General features: G+C 32.4%; 2 protein-coding genes across 2 annotated transcripts; one reads left to right on the forward strand and one right to left on the reverse strand.

Annotated features, from left to right (window-relative positions):
- Positions 1-983: 983 nt before the first annotated feature.
- On the reverse strand, positions 984-17,805 carry LOC134242237 (organic cation transporter protein-like). Its single transcript, XM_062724322.1, has 10 exons — positions 17,581-17,805; positions 7,304-7,544; positions 6,247-6,350; positions 5,875-6,029; positions 4,724-4,892; positions 4,047-4,259; positions 3,738-3,964; positions 2,324-2,505; positions 1,579-1,730; positions 984-1,243 (listed from the first exon to the last, which is right to left on the reverse strand). The coding sequence occupies exons 1-10, from the start codon at positions 17,724-17,726 to the stop codon at positions 1,165-1,167; spliced, it is 1,668 nt and encodes a 555-aa protein (XP_062580306.1). The 5' UTR covers positions 17,727-17,805; the 3' UTR covers positions 984-1,164.
- Positions 14,083-15,353, forward strand: LOC134242238 (uncharacterized). The gene is made up of 3 exons (XM_062724323.1): positions 14,083-14,439; positions 14,528-14,630; positions 14,745-15,353. The coding sequence occupies exons 1-3, from the start codon at positions 14,367-14,369 to the stop codon at positions 15,199-15,201; spliced, it is 633 nt and encodes a 210-aa protein (XP_062580307.1). The 5' UTR covers positions 14,083-14,366; the 3' UTR covers positions 15,202-15,353.
- Positions 17,806-20,550: the final 2,745 nt, after the last annotated feature.

The raw sequence follows: 20,550 nt of genomic DNA on the forward strand, positions 1-20,550 counted from the left end.
TTTTAACGGTTTCCCCCCTTTTTTCTACATGTTTCCAGATATCAATCGCATGCTGATTTTTTTCGGTATGTGAGTGAATCATGATGAGTTGTAGACCAAATGAACAGAAAAGCTGAAAGTTATGTGGAAGCATCCGTGGGTAGTGTAGATTCTAAATTGTTAAATTCAAGAACCCTGCAGGTAGGACAGGGCCACAACAGGGAATCCAAGTTTATCATTGTAATATATAGAGAAAAATCTTATTAAAGTCTCCTCCTCCTCAAGAACTTCTGTGCCAGAAAAGCTGAAAGGTATATATGTTCAAGCATCCTGGTGGTGGTGTAGATTTTGCGTTATCAAAATTATGACCCCTGGGGGAGAATGGGGCTACAATATGTACTACAAAGGAGAAATCTTGTAAAAAAAACAGCATGGCTGAATTAATTCAGGAGATGAGCGATGTGGCCCATTGGCCTCTTGTTATTTGAGCTTGCTTTTGTGATGGGTCTACCTTATAAGTGAGGTATAGATCAAGTTTGCATTATGTTTCGCTTTAATAATTTTTGACGGAATTAAATCAATTTCAGTTTTCCATGGGTACCAGATAACATTGAATTGTCTTGCTATTAGGGGACTGGTACTGCTAACCCAATACATGTATTCTCCGAATGTTTCAATTATTTTTGTAAATAAATAAGAAGAAGCAAAGCCGACTGCTACATGTTCTTGAATTAATTTAATTTCTAAAATAGTTTCTAAATATTTCAGCAAAATTGCAATAACATTTTTATTTGAAAATCCGCATGTAAAAAAAAAAATAAAAAACAAAGTAATTAAAAAAATGTTTAATATATATTAAATCAAATCATTTTTTCGTTAAAAAAGTTTTTGCCTAATATCATTGTTAATCTATATTGATTTTGGATTATCACAATACAGTTATTGGAGAGGGAAGTACTTTTTTAAATATCAGTCTCTTTTTGAAAATTACGTCTACATTGATTGCTTAAATAAAACATCAAGGTAATCAATCTTTCTTGCATGCATAATATCAGAGATTTTTAGACAATAGGCATTCATTCTCTCATCAACTTTATTTATCGTCATAAGTATCTGTGTACATAGTCACAGTCGATCTAGAACAGCACTCGTGCTATTGGTTCGTTCCGCTATATTTAGGGGGTATCAGAGCTTCGTCATTCCAATATCCGGGCAGGGGGCCTCCACTGTAAGGGACAATAGAGACTTCTTCCTGTATTCTGGCCTGAAATATCAACAAACTTGTCTGTATTTGCAAATTTCAGAAGAGACTAGCACTAGCTCGATAAAACATTAAAATCATAATTATCACGTTTATAAGTACATATTATATGGTCGACCATACGCTATGAATTAATGAAATAATTAGAATTTTGGGGCAAGGTCGTTAAAAGTACATTACAAATTGTATTCAATTGCATGTTTTTTTTTTCTTTTATCTTGCTATAGAAATAATAATAAATCTTTATACTGAAAGTGCTTTTGGAAAACTTCAGTTAATGGTATAATGGAGAGTGTTCCTGTGGGTCTTCTAAATGAAATGTAAAACAAAACCCTTACGTTCCAAACGCGATGCCGTCATCTATAGATTCGGGAAGACTCTCGTCAAGTGTTTCCGGAAGTTTTAGGGACAGGAGACCAGCCAACACCGAGGCACCACCAAATATAACTAGTGGGACAGCTTGTCCAAACTGACCACCGATTAAAACACCCTGATAAGTAAAAATTAACTGTTTATAACATTTTTCTTACCAGACACACAAAATCAGTAGTACTTAAGGGGGGATAAAGATCGTAGCTACATGTAGGGTAAGATAAGTTTGTTTTTAATTTTTTAAATATTTTTGAATATATTTGTTAAAATTATTTACTGAATAATTTAATTCTGGTTGTAACGCTGTATTTGATTGGATAAAAAAATTACTTCATATCGTATAAAATGGGTTGCCTACGTCACAATGACTTACGTCAAAAACGTATCAATCCGCCTGACGTTACATTCAAATTTTGTACAAATTGAAGTCATTTTGTTTGAACAATCATCTTTTTTTCTTACATCAAATGAATGAAAATTAAATTATAAGCAATGAATTTAATAGCTACCCATTTTATACGGTATAAACTGGGTTGGAACTGTTTACGCTTTTTTATAAACCGCTTCGCGGTTTATAAAGCGTAAACTGCCCCAACCCAGTTTATACCGTATAAAATGGGTAGCTATTAAATTCATTCCTTAAGTGTAGTCTATAGATTTCCATTTTTCACTTTTTAAAAAAAAAAATATTTGTTACAATATAAACTATACCGAGTCTGCTACGTATGGCGCCAATATTCCACCAATGCGTGCGCAACAGGAACTGGCTCCCATACCGGCGTTACGGACCACAGTAGGGTAAAGTTCAGCTGAGAAAACATAGATCACAGCAAATGCAGCGGCGGATCCAAGTTTTCCTATCATAGCTAATGTCGTTGTTAACCATTGGAATTCTAGTCAAAATAATGTAAACGACAGTATTATTGTTTGGCGCATTTAATTATTTTTCTCTTGATTTTTTGTTATTGAAGTTAACGAGGCCCGATCTAGTTGAACTGCGCATACGTTTTAACGCAGCGTCGACTCAGGCACGTCACAGTACCCTTGATTGCAGTAACAATTGAACACAATAACATCACAATTAAAATGACGTCAAATTGCGCTAAAGTGTTTCGCTGATCCTTCATACCTGGTAACTCTATCGACTGTACATGTTAAAAGCTGGTATGTCTATTATTTACATGTTTTTTTTTTAAATATTTTTTTTAATTGATAAACAACTTTGGAATATGATTTATTTTGAGGTATCAATTTCTTTGTACATATTCATTAATTTTACCTTGTTTTATTTCAATTTGTGAGTTAAAAAAAACAAACACTGCAACCGAAAGTAAACGATTTTAGTCTTTCTCCTTGAACATGTTGAAGTCTTTATACACACCTTTTTTATTGAGGACTTAAATATGCATGAATTAGCTTGATTAAAAAAAAATAAGTCTTTGAATCATTTAAATGCAACCTCCGATATATTTTATTTTTCTATATATTACACGATATTGGTAAAATTCGTCATTTTTCGCCTTTAACCCCCCACACCACCCCACCCCCTTTTCCACGTTTAACAACGTCGCGTATAAAGAAAAAAAAAGAAAGCATGAAGAGAAAATTATTTCAAAATGTAAGAATTATTTATTTTTTAGAAACTAATGCAGTATTGCAATCGTTTGCTGATGTTATGTACACCCATGGCGATTTATTTAATGTTTAGTTGGATAAAATAAGTGCTAATTTTGTGTTTCGATATGCCCCCTCTTCACTGCAGTAAAGACTACCTTCAATTTTCTTTTCATTTTTTATGAGAAGAATGAAAATTGCATGATATATGTGAAAAACAAAAATTTTCATCCTGTATTTTTTTTAAATTCTTAATTTCTTTGTTTATTGGAGGGTTTTACTATGTTGTTGTGTATAAAACACAAAAAATGGTCATATCTTGACAGTGCCCCCATTTGACTACAATAAAGGCAAGGTTATAAAATTTCATTCTAATTTTTCTTAGCATAATACATACAAAAATATTTCCAAATATTAAAATTTTTTATCATTCCGTTTTCGTAATTTTCAACTAGATCGGGCCTCGTTAATTATAATAATTGAAAAAAAACTACAAATATGATATTTTTACCTTTTCCACCAAAACTGATCGTGAAAATTGTACATAAGCACGCAATTCCTCCTAGAAGCATAGAGGTACAGTGACATTTCTTCCTTCCCCATCTATCTAACAAAATCAGACAGAGTGCATAGGCGGGAAATTCTACCACACCGGATATCAAAAAGTTGACGTAGAAATCTCCACCAAGATTTCCGGTGTTTAACGACAAACCGTAATACGTCATACTTACGACCATCCTAAGTAAAACATAAGAAATGCAATTTAAATAGCCATAGTGTCATTTTATTTAAAACTAGCCCGAAGAAAATATTTACCCACCAGTTAAAAAATATTATTAGAGTTCTGAAAAGTAGGACTCTTGAAGTAAACAGATTCCACAAGGCGGCAGTCTCAGGCTTCTTCATGACATCGTCGTCAAACAGTTTGTCCGGAAGTGTGACGTTATTGACTTTTGCTGCCTTTCGTAATATCTCTTCTGCTTCGTCGATTCGTCCTTTACTAAGTAACCATCTGGGGGATTCAGGTAAAATGCTAATTTCCTCAAAAAATGAAAAGGAATTAATTATTCAGCCTAAATTTATAAATATAGCTATAACATAAAAAAAACGTACGAGAAATTTTTATAGTAACCAAATATTATGGTCGTTAAACTGTTCTTTTTTAAATACATTTTTTTTTAATTTAATGTAATAAAAAGTAAAATCATTAAAATAAATAAATGAACTAAAAATGTCTTGTTTTATTGACGAATTAACTACTTCATATGTTTTATAATGATACTTTGGATTTCTGATTTTGTTTTTCCTAGAGAAATTTTAATTCGTATGAAGACGTCGCCAGCTTTAACGCAAAACAAGACAAGTGCAATAGAGGATGGTCATTAAAGCCTTTCAGTCAGTACCTACTGTGATGCAGTTGCGCCTACTTTGACGCGATGGAGTTTAATGTGACGTGATTTCAGCTACTTTTCAAGTATCCATTGAAAGGATACTTACCACCAAAATGAAATGAACACAACAGTGGGAATGGACAGAGATAACTCGATCCAGAACCAGTCCCTGAGAGCGAAGGCCACGCCTGCGAGGAGAACGAGGCCCACAGCGAAAAAAATCTCGTTCACAACACCAGCAAAGAGGCGCTTGCCAGGCCCTACCAATTCCATACCTTGATTGGAAAAAGAACGACTTTGTGAAATATTAATGTATTATTTATAATTCTTTGGCAAGTGTTGATTTATTTCTTTCCTTATGTTTGAAATTTTCCTGAGAGAGACTGAATATTCTTTCATCATTTTAACGGTTTAATGTTATGCATATCGATCGAATGGGAAAAGTTCAATTTCTCACAATTCAATATACGTTACAATTACTGTTTACAACTGACAGAATTGCTATGCAACATACATTGAATCCTAGCGTCATATATAGAAATATTACTTTACCATTTCCCCGCAAGAACTTTAAAGCGGGGTATACATTTCTCTAAAAGCGTAAATAATATTCTGAAATAATATTTTAATTAGAAAATAACTTTTCTTATTTTATAAGATTCAAGCAAGTATAAAACTGTTGGAACTGGCAATAAATTGAAGATTAAATGAACTTTTTAAAGTGCGTGAAAATGCGTGATTGCGGAGAAACGTGCAAACGGTAAATGCGTGATTTTGCGTTAGAAATAGGAAATAGTATATATGCGTTAAAATGCGTGACTGCGGGGAAGGGTGTTAATATTTACAGCTATTAAAAAATGAAAGGACAAGTACAATTGATATGGTGAGCGATTCAGCAAAACGTTTTACGCTCCATACTAGCTGCAATAATGTAGCCCTCTCCGATTTTTTATCGGATGTTTTATGGCTAGAAAAGGAGAGGACTTCATTTTTGCAGCTAGCTCCGTTCCAACACTTTGTAAGTGTGAACTTGAGGAGCGCGTCCTCTGGTGCGAGATTGATGGTGAGCAGCTAAAAAAAGCAAAGTTTGTCGGGGAAATTTTCGTGTAAATGGTGTTGATGACATTTTAGATACGGCTGTTCAGTCTATAACATAAGATTAACTAAACTTTAATTTCACGTTAAAAATCAACAACTAAAGAAATGAAAACTAATTAAGATAAGATAAGAGCTAATCTTAATATACATGATCTTTACCTATCACAAATCCTGTCATGAATACCCCGGATGTAGCGGCCCCAACACAGATTCTGATCAGGACAAACACGGGGTAGCTGGGGGCCCAGGCTAGTCCTATGGTAGAGGCCATCATCGCAATGACAGACAAACATAGGGTCTTCTTCCGGCCAATTCTGTAATATAAAACCCAAACCCTTGGCGCATAAAGTGATCATAATTATAATATATTTCTAATCAATTTCATATGAATAACCAGCGTAAACTGCTGTTTATGGTCTCTTATTAAGTTGAAAAGAAATAGATTTTCAATTCCAACAATTTAGAAAAAGTCTTCATTTCAAACCCTGTGTTTTAAATAGATATATTTGATTTACATTTTGTTGTACTCACGCATCAGACAGAATCCCGAGCCCGAGGGCACCGAGTAGGACGCCGAGGAAGAACAAGGACTTGGCTAGGGATGTTTTGTAGCGGTCATCACACACCAAATTTATCTTCGAATATTATAACAACAATTATTTGTTTGTCATCCCATTTGAGCTAAAATTTATAAATGTCTTTTATCTGTTTAATGTGTAATTAAATTTAAATTTCCTACGTATTTTTGTCTATTTTCCCGAGGACAAAACTTAATTTTATTTCATATAAAACAGTACGACACTTACCTCTGGACACAACATAGTCCAGGCGTTTAACTACCATTTCTAATTATGATATATAAAATATTTTTTATCACCTGGTGGTAGTTCTTAACAGTATTCCAGGGTATTATGTTGAGCTCACAAACATCTCAACTTCTAAACATATGGAGTCCTAAAACTCAGAATCCCATTGGAGAATGGTGGGATTTTCAGTCCCACCAACCATCCAACGTTACTCCAATGGGAGAAAAAATGGCAGATAGGATATTTTCTCCTAAAGGATTTTTTCTCTCATGAATTTGTTCAAATGGGATAAATCCCACGGATATTGACATTGAATTATTTTCTCTAATAGACATTGTTATAACTGGTATACCGGTATTTTATACCGATATATTATGATGAGAAATTTATCATTGTCACACTGTATAAGATACTGATATTTCATGTTTCACTATGTATTGAAGAAATTGTTTAATTGTCAATATCCATGGGTTTTATCCCATTTGAACAAATTTGTGGGAGAAAAAATCCCGATGGGAGAAAATATCCAACCTGACATTTTTTTCTCTCATGGGAGAATGGTGGGATTGAAAATCCCACCATTCTCCCATGGGATTCTGAGATTAAGGTTTCCATATCGTTAGAAGTTGAGATGTTTGTGAGCTCAACATAAAACCCTGCGATAGTGTTAAGAAATCCCAACAAATGATATGTAAATATTTTTGATACCACAATGAGAAAAAGTAGTCAGTAAAAAGTCGAAACTATGTCATGCCCAGAGTTAAATGTCGTGCTGTTATTACCTCTTTTGCAAAAGTAGACTTGAAAACATCCTCACTATACACCCATTGTGAGCACTTTTCTTTGTGTCGGGAGGCATTAGGGCTGATAAATGACGTATTTTCATAGACATAGTAACTGCATCTGTCGTATTCCAATTTATCATCATCGGGATCGGTGTTTGGAATATACAGATCAATCAATGATCGATGGGTCTCACTTTGAATGGCATATGTGTCGTTCTGGATGAGAGGTAATGCACATCTATAAAACAGAAAAAAGAAATCTCTACTTCAGTTTGGTAATATCCAACGTCTAATTTGGATGTTTGAAACTGTGTTTTTGTACCCTTAGTTTTTGAATATAGCAAAAACACACAAGTTTAATCAAAATGATATGATTAGAACTATTTGGCATATTATGTCATATATCCAAAAAAATAAATGGTTAAATTTATTTTTATTTTCTCTCATATTTTTTAAATGTTTGGTTTGTTTGCATGGTTTAGTTAAAAGTTATTGTCTTTTTTTTTTGCTCAAGTAAATTTACAAGATGTTCAACATTTGATTCTTTCATGTATTAGTTTGATACATTAATATCATAGGCGCTTGAGTCAAGGATACTGTATTTTTTCTACATAATGTATTGTCGAGGAAATTCGAACTATACTCGTAACATTTTTTTTCAGTGTGCAGTGTTAATTTTCAGTTTTTTGTAAACCTTTCTGCTTCATATACACTAGAATGTCGCGGAAATTCGATTTTATGCACGCTTTAAAAATGGCATATCCCACTGTATACCTTGCAACTTCATTTGCCCCTTTCCGTGCCCCAGACTCGATTTAGTTATATGCGCCGCTTACCAGCTGAATTACGAACCCCCATCTCTCCAGAAAATTCTTATGTAATGATAAAAATCCTCAGGTATTAAATTTTCATCCATCTTATATTTTTAATCAATTATTTCTCAAAAATTTCCCTCGATTTATCCTCTAATCACGGAAGTCACCAGAATTCCAACATCCGAAACCCAAAACGGACGGACAGAAAATTAATTGACAGTTCTGAAAATCGCAAGGATCAGAGTATATGCCGATTAAAAATGTCTAAAACTTCTTATATTATCACTGACAGTATATAATATTTTTAACCTGTATCCTTAATCAAAGGAAATTAAAGTTTAATTGATAGACGGAAGGGGGGGGGGGCGTCTTATTGTTCAACAGTTTTTATTAATCGAAATCAATGCATGAAAACTTAAACGAACAATAAATAAATAAATAAATAATAAAAGAAAAGAAAGAAAGCAAGAAAATCTGTCAAAACTAATAGTGTATTTCAGGAGAACGATGTGGGAAGTTCAATGGGTGTAGACTCTCTCTCTCTCTCTCTCTCTCTCTCTCTCTCTCTCTCTCTCTCTCTCTCTCTCTCTCTCTCACAAATAGATGCAATAACCATTTTGCACCAAATGTGAAAAAAAATGTGTAGGGTAGGGAGTGATGGGAATTAGCTGTCGTTACGATGTAATTAATATACCGAGTTAGGGGAACAATGTACATGTAGGTGCCAAATTCACGATGGCCGATATGAGCCGTCAAAATATAAGTAAGTAGCTCTATTATCAATTTATGTACGCAGAATCAGTGGCAAAACACAAGAAGTATTAATAAGAATTTTATACATGTACAAATCTTGAGACAAAATACACTTAACATTCCTTTTGGCAAAAATATTTGATATTAGGCAGTTTCAAAAAATTGTTTAAAAAGATTATTCAACTTGTATATTTATTCAGGCATATACACAGCTTTTGATTGCGTCTTTCAGATCAAGTCACCTGTAGTAATAGTAAAAAATTGTTTAAAAAGATTATTCAACTTGTATATTTATTCAGGCATATACACAGCTTTTGATTGCGTCTTTCAGATCAAGTCACCAGTAATAGTACAGGAAAACATGCAGTGTTTGTACAAATAAACTTGCTGCATTGTTTCATTTATTCTTAAATCTTTTAAATAATGTTAAACCTGAAACACAACTGTATTTAGATTTGCCCCCCCCCCCCCTTTTCCGTCTACATGTACTAGTATATATTTATTATCTTTAAAGTCTTTTGAACAGAGGAAAATACTGTGTAAATTCAGAATAAGTGCACATGAATTAAGAATTGAAAGTGGTAGATATGAATATACAAAAGGTATTAATGGAAAAAAGATCCCTCTAGAAAGAAGTCAACGGACATGTACTCTTTGTAATTCAAATTGTATTGAAGATGAAATCCATTTCCTTACAAATTGTTCTTTATATAATGAAGAAAGGAAAGTTTTGTTTAACTTTTTAAGTGACAATTATAAATATTTCAACACTCTGTCTAACAATCAAAAATTTTTATGGATTATGGCAAATGAAGATCACAATGTATTATTTAAACTATGTGACTTTTTATCGAAATTTTTTATTAAGAGAAAAAATCTCATTAAAAAATGATAAAAGTAAAAATGTTAGGAAATACATAATTATTCAATTCATGTGTACTTCAGTCTCTACTACTAATGTACTTTGCATTTTTTTTTCTCTCTATCTGTCTTATAAACATTAAGTTCAAAAATGCATGTACATTAATTAAATGCCATTAGGCCTAAATACTGATGCCCCATACCACAATATGATACATATATATATATATATGTGACGCGCCAAGCAAAAACCTCCCTTATATCTATTATGACGTAACGTCAGAAAACGCGTCTAAATATCATAAGGACGTAAACGCTGTATTCTCGTCTGCCATGTGTTTAACTTCCTTGTTCAAGCTATAATAACAACGTTATGGAGGAATTTCAGGTGAGTTTTTTTTTTTTTACTGAGCCTTACATCAGCATAATATATTTGCAAAAACTTATTTAAGTTGATTATTTTTTTTAATTAGAGATAGAATATATTCTGAATGAGAAAAAAAATATTCGAGAAACTTGTTGGACCAATATACTGTCATGTTGATTGTATATCGGTAGATCTACATGCAAATGCGACTTTTTCGATCGCATGCATGCGAGCAGGTGTGGATTTATTAATTTTTTTAAAACTTCAAATGAGAAATTTAGTATTCATATTTCAAAAGTTTCTAGAAATATAATATAAACTTTGAATTGTCATTACATTATACCGCACTGGTGCACAGGATTAATTACCTTCATGCACAAACTCCGCGTAAGCATAATTTACGCAGAGCTCATGGCTTGGTCAATCGAGTGATTTCTATTGACTTTATTGATAAAATTGCGAACTCCTGTGGCTATGCTTATTGAATAATGTGGAATATAAAGGGATGTTTGAAATTCAGATTATTTGATTACGACAGTATGAAAACGATCAGTATAAATTTGTTGCCAAGTTGTTGCTAATGTAAACAAAGGGGCACCACTCTAAATTTTTTTCAGAAATGAAATTCTTTCGAGAATATTCGAGAATTTATTTAATGCAGTTACAATATGCTAACAAAATGCTTATCAATTGTGTGTGTGAATAGAGATAAATTTACAACCATTAATAGGCAAAACTGTACTATTATCAGAAACCCTTGGTTAGCGAAGATGCCTTCATGACTTGGCCGAGTAAATTTAAAACTCAAGAATGAATGGCCGTTCCATTGCAAGAAAATCATTCATCATTTTGTTTTAAAAATATGATACAGTAATCAATTTACTACAAACACAAAGGAAGACCCAATGTCATTCTTTAAAAAAAATCACATGCATTTGTTTCAGGCCTCCTAAGATTTAAATAAATAAAGGGTTAGAGGACCTGGTACAAACCAGGGATGGGGTAATTGAAAAAAGTAATTGTAATTGACTGTAATTAATTACATTTTTTGAAGTAATTGGATGTAATTTGTAATTGAACATTTTTTCAATTACTTGTAATCGTAATTTAATTAATTACACTGGAAAAATACCATGTAATTTCAATTACTTTTTCAATTACATTCAATTACTTTATATAATACACATTCATGATACATTGTCACCACGACCTCCCCGTTATACTGTCTTTTATTTTATTGCAAAACAAATCCTCAGTCCTTCAATTATACAGAAGACAGATTATTTTATAATTATAATGTAGTTTCTTTCTAATCATTATATGAAATTTGAACTTTTTTGTTTTATGTTTATCTAAATTTGCACCACAATTCTAAGGTCTATTCAGCTATGAAACACACATAATTTATTATATTTCAATCTCTGTTGTTTGATCAACCTAGAATAAGAATGTCTGTGTCAAGAAAAAAAAGAAGAAAAGGAATGTGTGTGTCATTAATGAAGTTCTCTCTTATTGGTATTGAGAGATAATTGCCCTACAGAGCACAGCTGTAAATTGCAATCAAAACATTTAAATCAATCCCTCTTTAGACATATTCATTACATGATTATGATGACAAAGCCAATGCATGGGGATAATTATCTCAATTAAAAATGCTCCGCTGGTTTGAGAACAAGAAAAACTTTCAATTTGATAATTATTTTAACATCAAAACAGAATTTTATGAATAAATTTTGTATCTGAAAAAGATATGTTCTGTACAAGTATTATATGAATATGAAGTAAAATATTTTATACAAGTATTAAATAAATATGAAGTAAAAATGTTCAACATAAGAAGCAATTTAGGATGTTAAGGTTACCTTTAAAAGAAATATTTAATGTGAGGGGGTTATATATAATAGTTGCGACTTAATTTACTCTATTAAAGAAAACCCTGTTAATCAAATATCATAACCCAAGCAATTTATGTACATGTAGGTTTTGTGTGGAGGCAATTGCATCAAACTGATCTTGAATATTTCTTTACTGTCATATAAATAAAAGTCATGATTTAAACCACAAAGATACACTATGCCTACTAGCATATTATTTGTATTGTTTGTGCAGAGGCAGCGCTTATAGACAAGTGAATGATCCTGTCTATTCATATGATTATAAAAAAAATTCAAAAATTGAAAATGTAATTTGTAATTTAATTAATTACTTTTGTAAAGTAATTGTAATTTAATTAATTACATGTCTTAGGAAGCCTGTAATTTAATTGTAATTTAATTGAAGAAAAAGCCAAAGTAATTGTAATTTAATTAATTACTTTTTAAAGTAATTGACCCCATCCCTGGTACAAACATGGTTTATATACCAAGTTAAAGTATTAGATCTCATGAATAATCAATTAAAACAAGGCATAAAATTCTTCACAAAATTGTTAAGATTTACCGTAAGTTCTTTAATCTTTTAATATCTAAAAAATTTGAACATCAACTAGAGTTTAACCTGTGCTATTACCCCCCCCCCCCCAAAAAAAAAAAAAAAAAATTAATAAATAAATAAAAATAATAATAAGTTCTAAACAAGAGAAGTTCTCGACTGATTTACCGGTTCAAACCACAAAAAAAATTCGTCTATAATTTTTATGTAGTAGTAAAGATAAAGGGGAAAGCAGACACATTTTAAATCGAGGGTGGATCGGGCAAAGGAAAACAAAAACATATATTTCATTTTGACTTCAGTAACCATTTTCATCTATACCCCCCCCCCCCCAATATCAAACATGCAAGGATTGTACTTTGAACAAATATTTTTATCATAATAAATAAATGATTAATGTAATATATGGATTTTTTATTAAACACATTTTGGAATGCACGAAACCTTGTTATAGAGTCACTTATATTTTATATGTGCTTGATTTTTATTAATTTTTTTTTTGGTAGGAGCTAGATTAAACGAACATTTTGGAGTAAGTGGCAGAAAGCGTAAATCAAATTTTGTAGAAGATACTTCCTTTGATGATGATTCCGAAGTTGATGAACCTTTATCAATAAAGAATCGAGCAGAACATTTTTTCAATTCGGATGAAAATGACGAACGATTAAGTGATACTGAGGAAGATGTCATTTTTGATGTGATCCAAAGAGGATGCAAATGTGTGAAGATGTGTCTCAACAATTTCTCAACACAGGAAATTGTTGATCACATATACTCAATACGAGAACTAGAAAAAACTGAAAAAGAAGTCATGATAATGACAACATTAAATGATTTCGTATTTCGTCCAAAACCTAAAAGTACTCGAAAAAGAGTGAGATATATGTACACTTATCGTAGTCAACAAATCTGTAGAGCTGCTTTTGAGATTGTATACGATGTGAAAGAACATACTTTAGATAGTCTTCAAAAGCATGTTCAAACACACGGAGTAACCCCACGAGTTCATGGAAACAAGGGTAGAAAAGCCCCAAACGCATTCAAGTTCGATGAGGTTTTTAATGTTGTTCAATACTTGCAAAACTACGCCACTCAAAATGGTATTCCACAACCGGCTGGGCACGGGGGCGGTGGTCCAGAACCTCAAGTTTACTTACCATGTTCCAACACTAAAGATGAAATTTACAGGCAATATACAGAGGATTGTGGAATGACCGGGATACGTCCTTTAGGTTTATCCTCTTTTAAGGACGTGTGGTTGAAATGCACACCTCACATCAAAATAAGTAATCCACGGACCGATGTGTGTCATTTGTGTGAAAAGCATAGAAATGCTATTAGAGAAGCTGTTGGTGATGCGGAGAAACTAGAGGCTACGATTAATTTCCAAAATCACCTTCAAATGGCAACAAGAGAAAAACAAGCCTACCAACAAGCCGTGACAGATTCTGTAACAGAGCTTCAAGGCATCACAAGAGGATATGGACCTGTAGATCCATGCTCTAAGCCTTATACTAAAGTTCACTTTACTTTTGATTTTTCTCAGCAAATGTTTTTGCCTCATCACTCCAGACAAATGGGCCCACTTTACTTCCTGGTTCCTCGCAAAGTTCAACTTTTTGGAGTGAGAGTAGATGGAATTCCAAGGCAGTATAACTACCTGGTCGATGAAAACGAAACTATAGGTATGCAACTATATTACATGGACGTTACCTCACAATAAAAAATTAGACTATTTCTAATTAAACTACTTTTTTATGTAAATTAATGAAATTGAATAACACTTTCAGGGGAAAATGGATCGAAGACACATGGACCAAATGCTGTAATATCAATGCTACATCACTGCTTACACAACTTTGGTTTAGGTGAAAACGAGTGCATTGTTCATGCAGACAATTGTGCAGGTAATTCTGTTGTTAAGCTTTCAGTTTACCGGTATCCGATCCTATTTTTTTTCCTAAATAATAAAATTGATTTTAATTGTACCATTAGGTCAAAATAAGAATCGATATTTGTTGGCATACTTCTGCTGGAGAATTCTGCTTGGTCTACATAGACAAATAACATACATGATGCAGATTCCAGGACATGCAAGGTATTTACATTTTTGCAAATTACTTTCTTAAAAGCGAAAAAGACACCTTTTCATGTGAACTAAATTCAGAATTATTTTAATGATTTTATAAGATAACTCAAAAAATCTTTTTAGATGCTTAGTGGATTCGAATTTTGCACATATCAAACGCCTCTACAAGAGAAGTGATTGCAACTCCCTCGAACAACTGAGATCTATTGTTGACAAGTCCAGCTACTCCAACAATGCGGTTTTATATGCTGAGGAGGAATCTTGGATGTGGTCGGATTGGGTGCAGTTCTTCTCCGAGCACTTTGATCCACTCAAGGGTTTGCGCAGATTCCAAATCTTTCGATTTTGCCATGACAGTCCAGGGTATGTACTTTGCAAAAAGTCTAGTGATGGTGAGGAGATTCCTGTGAGACTTTTGAAATCTGATGTAAGGCATTTTGCTCATGATGCGCGACCTCCAGAGATTTCACCAGGAGGTCTGACACGAGAAAGGCAGGCATACCTTTATAGCCGGATCCGACCTTTCGTAACCAATCCTTGGAAAGATGTGACCTGTCCCCCGGTTCAGAACGAAGAATGACAGCTCAAAATTACTTCTTTGGATTAAAACCTGTGTGACACAATCTTAACTTTTAAAAGTATCTTCTGTTATGAAATGTTGAGTTACATGTGATATTAAATATCGTGATTTGTAAATGTATATGATTACGTATAAACTGTAAAAAGGAAATGTATATTTTAAAAATTATTTTTTTTTTTGCACCATTTCATATCTTAATTATTATTATTTATTGTTGAAAATCCACTGAATCAAAATAAGGAAGTGAACATGTATTGTTAGTGAAATATGTCTCCCATTAATACTAGTATACACGTAGGAACAATTCTGTAGCCTTTATTTGCGCAGTTGACGTCAAAGCATATATTTCTTTTATTTTGATGCGTTATTTCAACACGTAATTATGAGAAATATATGTTATGCTGTATATCATTAGAATCAGAAGGAAAAGTTCTATAAGAATCAATAAAAAACTGAAATTGTCAAAATTTTCACTTAAGGGAGGTTTTTGCTTGGCGCGTCACAACATTGAAGAGTCATATGTCTATTTCATGTACATGTTTGTATAGGTTCATGTATGTCTAAATGTTTTGTTTTGTTTTTCCTTTTTCTGTCATCTATATATTAGGCCTTTCTCTTGTAAGTTTGTACTCTTTATGCTCATTTGGGCACTGAATTAGTAATAAAACATATCTTATATTATCTTATCTATATACCTTTGATTAGATACAGGTTAAAGATAATATTATATATTGTCAGTGATAATATAAGAAGTTTTAGACAGTTTTAATCGGCATATACTCTGATCCTTGCGATTTTCAGAACTGTCAATTAATTTTCTGTCCGTCCGTTTTGGGTTTCGGATGTTGGAATTCTGGTGACTTCCGTGATTAGAGGATAAATCGATGGAAATTTTTGAGAAATAATTGATTAAAAATATAAGATGGATGAAAATTTAATACCTGAGGATTTTTATCATTACATAAGAATTTTCTGGAGAGATGGGGGTTCGTAATTCAGCTGGTAAGCGGCGCATATAACTTTTAAAAGGAAAAAATCGAGTCTGGGGCACGGAAAGGGGCAAATGAAGTTGCAAGCGTTGTTTCTCTTTAGTATACAGTGGGATATGCCATTTTTAAAGCGTGCATAAAATAGAATTTCCGCGACATTCTAGTGTATATGAAGCAGAAAGGTTTACAAAAAACTGAAAATTAACACTGCACACTGAAAAAAAATGTTACGAGTATAGTTCGAATTTCCTCGACAATACATTATGTAGAAAAAATACAGTGTCCTTGACCCAAGCGCCTATGATTAATATTCATACAATTTAATTGCAGCCCGGTCCTCCGGGCTGCTCTATACATATAAGTTTCATTGTTGGTGTATGGGGATTTGGGTGGGAGTAGTTATTCAGAATTACTGGTTTTATATACCGGAATAAAAATTGAATCGTTTGTTAATCAGATTGTTCTTTACCTTTATAAACGAGATACATAATATATTTACTTCCGTAAGGTGAATCTGTAAAAATATATATGTTTTTCATATATAATATGTAAAGTTGCTTATCATTTACTATCGAAAAAACGGCTAGTCCCTTTTTTTAGAATATCGAATTTTTATTATCGCATAAAAACGTACCATGCAAGGTTCGTGTTTTATATTCTTTATATTCTAAAATTGTAAATTATATTCATTTTTGAATATACTAGGTGATGCATGTGTCTAACTTGAATTTATATTTTATGTAACCAACATTTACTTGAGGAATTGATCAAGTTTAAGATGGTATCATTTTGTTTGTTTTTATCCGACTATAAGTTTTCAAAATATTCGCGACTATCGTCTCCATCAATTAGACGCATGCCTTTTCACATATACCAAAGCTATTTGATGATCAAGACTCATTTCCATTGATTTCCCGCGTGAAAATTGATCGCTACATCAATGTTTTATTGTTTCTCTATGTGATCAAAAAATTCAAACATTACAAGAGATAGGACCAGATTTTCTTGTAGCGAAATTACTTTAAAACCGTAGCGAATGACGTTTTATTGAATTATCAAAGTGACACAGTATTTTCTCATTTTTCGCGGAACTGTGACTTTTCTTTTGCTAAAGCATCCCTGACCATAGATCTTACCACTGTCAAAGGAATAGTTTAAAACAATTTCAAATTACATTTTACGAAATTGAGTTAAATTAATATTATTAATCTTAATGTGTATTAAGAGTAAAATCTCGACTTACATTCGTACTATAAAATTAGTTAATTAGTTTAAAAAAAAGAAAAACTCTTATATTGACATTAAATTGAATTTACATATTTGTTTACTTTTCGAAATATTTTTCGGAAAGAACCTTTTTCGCAAAGTTAACATGAAATAAAATACTGACCGATGATCCGGAACACCAAGCAGAAAAACGGAAATGACCATATAAACACCACAGCTAATTCCGGGCAGACAGACAGCCAGGAAATAGAGGAGTTTCTGATACTTCCCGAACTCCCCCAACTTAATCAGAATGTCGTCAAAATTCATCTTTCCTGTGTTCTTTGGAGGGCTTTCGATATGGGGCACGGCGGACAGTTAAGGCCGTCAGACGACCATTAATCTTATCATTCGGGGTGTTTGCTAATGATTTTGAATTGACAAGTTGAAAAGAGTCTATCTCCAAATTTTTGGGTTACATATTGCCGCAGCACTTCACGTATCTAGAGTGGACATGGTTTTCTTAGTGTCAGGTTTCTTACTATCTGGTGCGAAGACGATAAACTCATTTTTAGATAAAATTATTATGCTTACCAAAATTTTAATATTTTAATCTGATAAGCATGATAAAGTAAGGAAAGGTTTTGAGTTTCTTTTCATTAAACTTTCTTTGTGTGAGACCTGTTTCTTTAGTTTTGTCTTTAATTAATTATCAATCAGAAATTGAAAATGATTACATGACTAATTTGTCATGTAATGACTTTCAACTCCACATTGAAAATTGATAAAAGACAACATTGTTCGATACTTTTTTTTTCTTGATAATGCTGTTAGTGTTTTCATTTTTTTTTTACTTCGGTTTTATTATTATTTTCTTTTCTTTATTTTTGTTAATTTTATTTTTATTTTAAAAAATAATGTTGCATTGCTGAATGTACTTCACTCATAAACATTTAAGAATGGAATTTATAGTTCACCTGAGTGGAATCTGGGTTAATTCGGGTGACACCGACCTCATTTTTTGTTTGTAGAGATCAAGGAATTCCAAAGATAATCATATAACAGATGTACACAGACCAGTAACACAGTGATAAAGGAATGCCTGAGTCAAATTTACATCTACAAATAAGGAATAAAAAAAGAAAAGAAAATAACTAAAAGTGTCGTTTTATGTACTCTGTAGAAAATAACACGATTTTGAACAATTTAATATAAAGGGATGTCGATTTTTTTTTTTATATATAAATGAAATATTATCAAACCTTGACAATAAGAAAATATGTTAATATTTATACTTTTTCAATTTCCAAAGAAATTTAAGCATGTATTAAGGTATATCATTTCAGTGTCTATAGTTATTATAAACAGGGGGACTATGCAACTAGATTCAGAAACCTACCTCTGCATTTAAATATGACATTATTAATCAATTCATTAATATACCTTTTTCAAAGCTAAGCTAATTAAGGACTACAATTTCCGGAATGATTGAAATAGTATACGAGCCTCACTTTGCATACATTTATATTAAAGGGTCGCGCATACAAATGTGATTTTCTTTTAAAATACTCATAGTATTCTAATTAAGTTTTTGGTCTCACCCATAAAACATTCAAATACATGCAGTTAATATAATTGCAAGAATGTAGCCTTGTATATCACAGTTTAAATTATAATATTTTAAAGATTTTAGATTCACTTAAGGTTCATCGAAACTCTGTTAAGAGAGATAACTACATAATTACATAATTGCTATTATCATATACTTAGTAGTAAATACACCGATTCTGCACGGTGTGATACGGGTGACGTCACAATTCCCCATATCACGGACCGGTCCGAAAATCCATATCACGTATCGGACCGGCGGTCCGAAAATCCATATCGAACCGGAAGTAACGTTTGTATAACGTTTAAAAGTCAAATTACTTTATTTTATTTTATTATTCATAATAAATCATATTTTATTGACATTTATGGTCTTAATTTTTTCAGTTACCTAAAATTGGCTTTATAAGATATAAAAGAAAAATGTCACAAATAAGCACGAAATATTCATCAATGACCATATGTGAACTTGCATATTAGGTGTTTTAAATATATGATAAATAGAATACTACATACTAAAATCCATATCATATGTCACATCAGCCCTCTGGCCCCATATCAGGCTGATATGGGGCCACTCGGGCTTATATGAAATATGATATGGATTTTAGTATGTAATATTCTCTATTTATTCCTTTATGAGTTTGTCAAGTTCAAGTGTCACTTTTGTTCAACCTTGCCCCGCAAGCTACGCTAATGCTATAATTGTCTGCATTTTACTTATTAAATACATTTCCTATGGAAAATCATTGAAGTTCAAGCAACATTTTATATGAGTGAGCAGTTTTTGTAATCAGTGATTGTTTGTAATCAGTTTTGCATAAATAAAATACAAATGTGACTTGATCTGATTTCTCGTATATGAATTTATGGTTATGAGATATTTTGTGTGAATATGGTATTTTATTTATAGACACAGAACAAATGGTCACGTGACTAATATCTATTCACAAAATTCATGCTTTCCCTAACTAAGACACGCACTCCTAGTTAAGTTATTACACTGATAAGATATATTATTCAGAACTTCCATTCATATACCGATATTTGTATACTGTGCTTATGTTTACCCTTGTAAGTAAATTACGCTCCTTGATAAGTTGATCTATCTTTTTATTCTTGGTTTCTACTGCTGTATTTGTTCGATGTCATCCCTTGAAGTTCTCTCCGATACCTCAGTGAACGAATTCCCCAATCCCAATGGTGGAGGAGGGATATATAGAAATAAATTATGCACATATTTAAAGTGTTAACATGCATTCTCTGTAAGCACCAAAAAATCTTGGAAACGACATATCTCCGATTTTGATGAAATTTGCACCACAGGTGCACCTTGGTACAAAACCAGCAAATATGGTGTTAGAAGTTTCCCACGTGCACCCGGTTGCCATGGAGACGGATCCATTGAATTTGGCCACTTTCGACCATTTTTGACCAAACAGAAACATGAAAATTGAGGAAATATGAATGCATTTTTATCTTTGTGTAGTGAACTCAAATATAAATCTTTGTATCATAAGATAACATCAACTGTTAAAGAATACAG

The sequence above is a fragment of the Saccostrea cucullata genome, unplaced genomic scaffold (genome assembly GCF_032062105.1).
Source record: "Saccostrea cucullata isolate Sc308-1 unplaced genomic scaffold, CSIRO_AGI_Scuc_v1 ctg7242, whole genome shotgun sequence".
NCBI classification, from domain to species: Eukaryota; Metazoa; Mollusca; class Bivalvia; order Ostreida; family Ostreidae; genus Saccostrea; species Saccostrea cuccullata.